Source organism: Onychomys torridus, chromosome 6 (assembly GCF_903995425.1).
Source record: "Onychomys torridus chromosome 6, mOncTor1.1, whole genome shotgun sequence".
NCBI lineage: Eukaryota > Metazoa > Chordata > Mammalia > Rodentia > Cricetidae > Onychomys > Onychomys torridus.
The window spans coordinates 28236546-28242330 of NC_050448.1; the positions used below are offsets into that span (position 1 = coordinate 28236546).

The following is a 5785-nucleotide window of genomic DNA, read 5'->3' on the forward strand; positions in this document are numbered from 1 at the left end:
ACAAATAAAATATCACTATACTGTGGAGTTGGTGAGGTGAGGTTAGCTCGTGGTTTGTCCTATTCCTCTGATCTTTCTCTCGGGCTTTAACCCACATTTCTGGCTCCTTATTTTTTTATTTATTAAGACTGTTTAGATATTTGTCTACAACCAACCTTGTAAGGTTGAAACCTCTCAATACTCAAAGCTTGAGAACTGTAACCCTAGACACACTCACAACAGAGAAGTAGCTTTGGGACCAACTCATGATCTTCATCTGGATTGAACAAAAGGAACCCTCCAACACAATAGGAGTAAGGAAGGCAATCAGGAGAGTAGACCCACCTCCACTGTTGCCACTTATATCAGATGACTTTATCATTGGTACTGTGAGCTACCCTGGTTAGAATAAAACCATCATAATAACAGTAAAATAAAGAGGGGATTCCAGTGGTGCTTACAGCGCCAGTAGTGGTGAGAAGGTGACTGTTTGTTACTGGAGTTTATGTTTCCTCATTTCTTTCCTTTATTCGGTCTGTCTGTATTCCCACCTTTACAGCTAAGACCAACACAATCATTCCCAGCTTCCCATGGGACTCAAAGAGGATACCCTGAATCTACTGTTTCCTTGCTTACTCATCTTTTGCAGACAGACCACACCCAAAGCAGACAAAATACATTGATAGTGGACATACTTACAATGGATATGTGTGGGAGAAAAAAAAAGGATAAAAAGATGTAATGTGAACTTTTTTCTAATATGCAACTGATATAGACCTATCTAAAATTTAAAGCAATTTAAAGTGATTCTTTTACTATGATTTGTTTTGAATTTTATTAGTAGGTGACAACACAAATTTCAAGGATATATATTCTCAAAGCTCATGTGAAGAAAAATAATTCGCAGGTTAGGTGTAGCTTTCCATGGGAAATGGCTCGTCGCTATAGCTTACTCTTGCCTCTTTGATCATGAATGTCCCCTGTGGGTCAATAAAACAATACATATATATATTCAGGAAATCATATCAGTCAAGAAATATATATTGATACATATTTTATGAAATATATTTTTCCACATTATACTTCAACTTTCCCCTTGGATTTAACATTTTCTAAATTATTTTATTATTTCTTTGTATAAAGCTCTGCTTATTTATGCAACCTTGCTACTCTAAACTAGATCTTATTACACATGCAAATGCAGTTTTATATATTTTATTATTGAACCTTGCATGTGTATGTGTGTGCATGCATTCTCAAACTCACAGAGATCCACCTGGCTCTGCCTCCCGAGGCATTCTCATATATATTCAAGTACATGTATGTATGGGTTCACATGCTGCTTGGTGCTGTTCTTCAGGGACCATACACCATGGCTTTAATACAGTCTCTCCTTGGCCTGTAACTTGCCAAATAGACATGACTGATAGCTAATGAGCTCCAAGGAGACTCTTGTGCTTATATGTATATACCCTATATGGCTGGCTTTTTTACAAGAGTTCCAGAGGCTGAAGTCAAGCACTTTTTCGACTGTGCCCTATTTTAGTTCTTCGTTATTGCAGTCTGTTCGGTTTCTCCTGGGAGCAGCCCAGACAGTTCTTATTGTAGCTCTCATAAGTGCTATCTTTCATTTTGTTTATATGGAATTTGAATTGGGAAAATAATGATAAATTATTACCTGGCAGGCATTTACTTGTCAGCTATCCTAGTGGGGTTGCTTAGTTTCAGTTATACTTGATGCTTCCTGTTCTACTTACTCCTAAGCACACCAAGATCTTGTATATAACACATGAAAAATACAGTGGGAAGTACTGGATTTTAAATATTATTCTTCCTTTAAAGGGTTTTCTCTGTATAAATTAAAGGGATGGCTATGTAGCTTAGTTGATAGAGTGTCTGACTAGCAAGCACAAAGCTCTGGGTTCAATCCTCAGTATTACATAAGGCAGGATTGGGTGGAGACCTGTAATCCCAGCACATGGGAGGTAAGGAGAAGAGGACAGGAAGTTCAAAGTTCATTACCAGCTACAAAGCAACTCTGAGGCCAACCTGGGCTACATGAAATCCTCTCTTGACATCTGAATTTGAAGGCAATGGGATAATTTAACTACTTAAGGAGCTTTCTGCTAAGCCTGAAGACCCAAGTTAAATCCCTGGAGTCTACAAAATGGTAGGAAGAAGTGACCCCTGCAACTGTTCTCTGTTCTCCACAAGATCACCATGGGATACATGTGTTTACACATATGTACAAAAATAAATGAAAATGAAATGTTAAAAAAGTACAAATATCAGTTAATTGATTCACAAATGAAGGTGACACGTGTATTTATATGCTAGTTAGAGTTCAGAATTCCATCAGTGGAAACAAATCCAATGATGTACAGAAAACAAGGCAAATCACTAAATAGCTCATTTCAGTGTTCAACAGCATAATTTATATAATGACATATCTTCAAGCACCATATCTAGATTTAGTAGTATCCTACTGACACCATTATTTACAAATAGAAAAACAGCTATTTGCCCAATCATAGAATATTTATACATAATGAATGAATACAGTAAAAGATTGATGAGAAATAGACATAAAATATTAAGAATTTGTTTTTATCCAATGCATTAGAGGTATGACTTTGAACAATTCGTGTGGTCTCTAAGATTTACTTTTCCATCTGAAAAATGGGGACTAATAGCAATAAGAGCTCATCACGGTTGGTGCACCTATCAGGAGATCAATCATCAGAAAGCTCTCTGTGGATTTGTTTCAAACTGTTAGCTAATTTAATTAGCCCTAGAGGGGTCATAGTCTAATGTGTTTAACATCCACGTTCTTTCGCATGGCCACTTAGACGTAGGAGAGAAAAGTCATTCACTAATCACAAGGTTATTACAAAATCTTCTTCATGATTCAAAAGAGACAAACATTAATCAGTCAATTAAAAATTCCACAAATTGTGAAGTGCAACACGTTCCTTCTGATGTAAGGATGGGTGGACTAAAGGCAAGGCAGGGTTAGATACATGACCAGACATAACAAGGACAATTAAACACACAGATCTCTGTTGAACACATTTGATCTGTATGTATGTAAGGACATGAAAATGTATTTATGCGATTTAATTTATACTTATTAAAATAGAATCAAAGTAGAATATAAACTCAAGTTGTGTTTTATGATCTGAATATGAAACCAACCTCTCCAAGCTCATAGCTGCTAGTGCTGTTTGAGGAGAGACCTGTGTGCTGAGTGTGGGTGACCAGTTCATGCTTTCTAGCTAAGCCTTGAGCATCCCCACTTCCTGAGTAAGCAGTTTGCTTCCTGTTAGTTATGAGGTGATTGGTTGTCAGTGTCTGTTCTGCCTCACCAGTAGCGTAAATAGTAGAGTCATGTCACCAAGAGCAGAACCCTCTAAAATTCACTGGTGCCTCAGTGAATCTTTCCTGGTCCCCCTTCCCCCTCTTTTCAAACTTGTAACTAAAGAACTTTGTTTTCACCAAGTTATCTGGGAAGCATCATATATCAGCGTCACCACCCCCTTGCTACCTCGAACAGTTGGCATAGTGAATATTATAAAGCAGATATTAACCATTTCCATCTACAGCATTATAAAAAAATGTTAAAGAGGAAAAACCAACGAAGAGGGCAATATAGTTTTCAGAGCAAAAATAGGCCCAGATTTCATTCAACACCTAACAAAATGAGGATAAAAGAAGGTATGAGTCATAGCGACCACCACTGCACCATACACACCTGTGGTCCAGGTCAGCCCCAGCCCCAGAATCCTCCCGATAACTATGTCTCTGCTGGTTGTGCCTGCTGACTGAGGAGCATGTAGATCCTCTCTTTGATCCACTCTCGGTTGTAAGCCTTGTAGGTCTGGGTATCTTCTCGAAACACCAGGCAGCTGAGGTTCACCAGATGGTCGATAAACTCAAACAACTGACTGACGCCATAAGTGATGGACCGGCTAAGGGGGTTCATCCGCTTCAGGTGCTCTTCGTACATCTTACAGATGCCTTCCATGCATTCGTTCACAGATTCATACTCCGCGTACGTTCGGCCTTCGAGACTCTGAGTAGGCTGCACCAGCAGCTTGATGGGAGTCATCGCAAGTCACGCTTTCCTGTGGAGGGGCCTGCACCGTGTGGCCATTAGCTCAGCAGCAACGCCCCTAACAGCTAGTCTCGCGAGAGCTGGTGCAACACCGCTGTGCATGCACTGCACCTGTGAGCATTCAAAGGCTATACATGCAGCGCATCTTCTTGTTAGTGGTTCCATATACGTCAACACGGCTGATGATCCAACTGTGTGCTTGGAGTTCTTGAGAGACACGTCCGTAAGGAAATATTGGCCCAATGCACGTGTTTCTATTTAAATAACCTCTGACAAATATGTTTTAGGTGGAAGTTATTTAAAGGCATATTCACCAAGTGAAAGAAGAGTCCATATTTGCACTCCCCTCCTCGCCACCTACATTAGCAACAACATGAATTTCTCCAACCTTATTCGCAGTCCTCATTAACTTCACCTAATTGTTAATATTGTTTTATAAATATTTGCATAATGTTCTTTTTAAGACTGTATACCTCATTTCAAAGTATGTGTTAATGCACTATTCTACTGTGCAAAGAATGTGAGGTTATCTTTAATATAGGGTAACTCACAAATTTTACTCTTTTACTTTTTCTTAAAGATTTAATAAGAAGAATAAATTAGAAAACTCTCAAGTGATAACAAAAGAAAGCTATTTTTATGCTTTCATGGATTGTGAGAATATTACATATTATTAAACTGTACCATAAAAGGAGGCAGTATCTACTAGCTGCATCTATTGAAGGAATGTTTTAATTTACAATAAAATACAGAAATGGGGCAAAGAAGAATCTATCAATTAACATCACCTTAAAACCACTTTATAAAGAGAATACCATCATTTCAAACACATGTTTTCTAAAATTGGCTGAAATGAATGCATAAGCACCATCAATGGGTCCTTTAACAAAGAGAAGCAGATCTTATTAGTGACAAATCATAGCAAGGAAAAAGGACAAAGAGCTACTGATGTTTCATGCAGCACTTTTATTTTTGTAAGACAAATAATTATATAAATGGGTTTTCAATATTCATTAAGTTAAACAGAAGTATATATGGGGATGATTAAAATAATTTCCTTATGAAAGGTTTTTAAGGAGTGAGCCACTCAAGTGAAAGGACATTACACCTTGTTCTGACCATAGACCCTGGGCTCCAGTGGCTGAGTTGATTGGACTTGACCACTGACTCAGACCTGGTCAGGTTTGAGTTCTCCTTTCTATATTAGGAGCTGTAACAACATCTACATCCCATAATTTGGGTGTGGCCCAAGTCTTAGGATTTCCAGCAGCAGCAGCACAGCCAGGATGTGCTGAAGGAGGTTAACTTAGGTGCTGGAAGCAGCTACCTGGGTCAGTTCTGAATTTCATTGTATCCATTTTCCTTAGAGAAGAAAGAACAGTGGTAAGCAAGTGGGCTCCAGATCACATACACCCAGCAATCTAGTGAAAACATGAGATGCACAGAGTACTTCACAATGAAAGTGAAATACACGGCTGCCACACTTCCAGCCCCATTTCCCATGCCTCTGTTTTGGAAGTGATCTTTGATGGCAAAGTGTCCCATCACCATTGCCCTGAGGACATAAGCGTGGTCTAGTAGACAAAGGGTGCTGGTGGCTGGGATTGTGACAGTGTTGGAGGTGAGAACTGCATCTACCTACTGCCCTGAATTTTACTTTGTTACACAAACTTATGTTGTTTTTATTCCAAA

At 38.8% G+C, this 5785-nt stretch overlaps 1 protein-coding gene across 1 annotated transcript; it reads right to left on the reverse strand.

Moving 5' to 3' along the window:
- Positions 1-3772: 3772 nt before the first annotated feature.
- On the reverse strand, positions 3773-4087 carry LOC118585593 (enhancer of rudimentary homolog). Its single transcript, XM_036190275.1, has one exon. The coding sequence runs from the start codon at positions 4085-4087 to the stop codon at positions 3773-3775; it is 315 nt and encodes a 104-aa protein (XP_036046168.1).
- Between the last annotated feature and the right edge of the window lie 1698 nt (positions 4088-5785).

Bases quoted from the DNA above. Each gene is read 5' to 3' on its own strand.
- LOC118585593 (XM_036190275.1), bottom strand. From the start codon at position 4,087: ATGACTCCCATCAAGCTGCTGGTGCAGCCTACTCAGAGTCTCGAAGGC.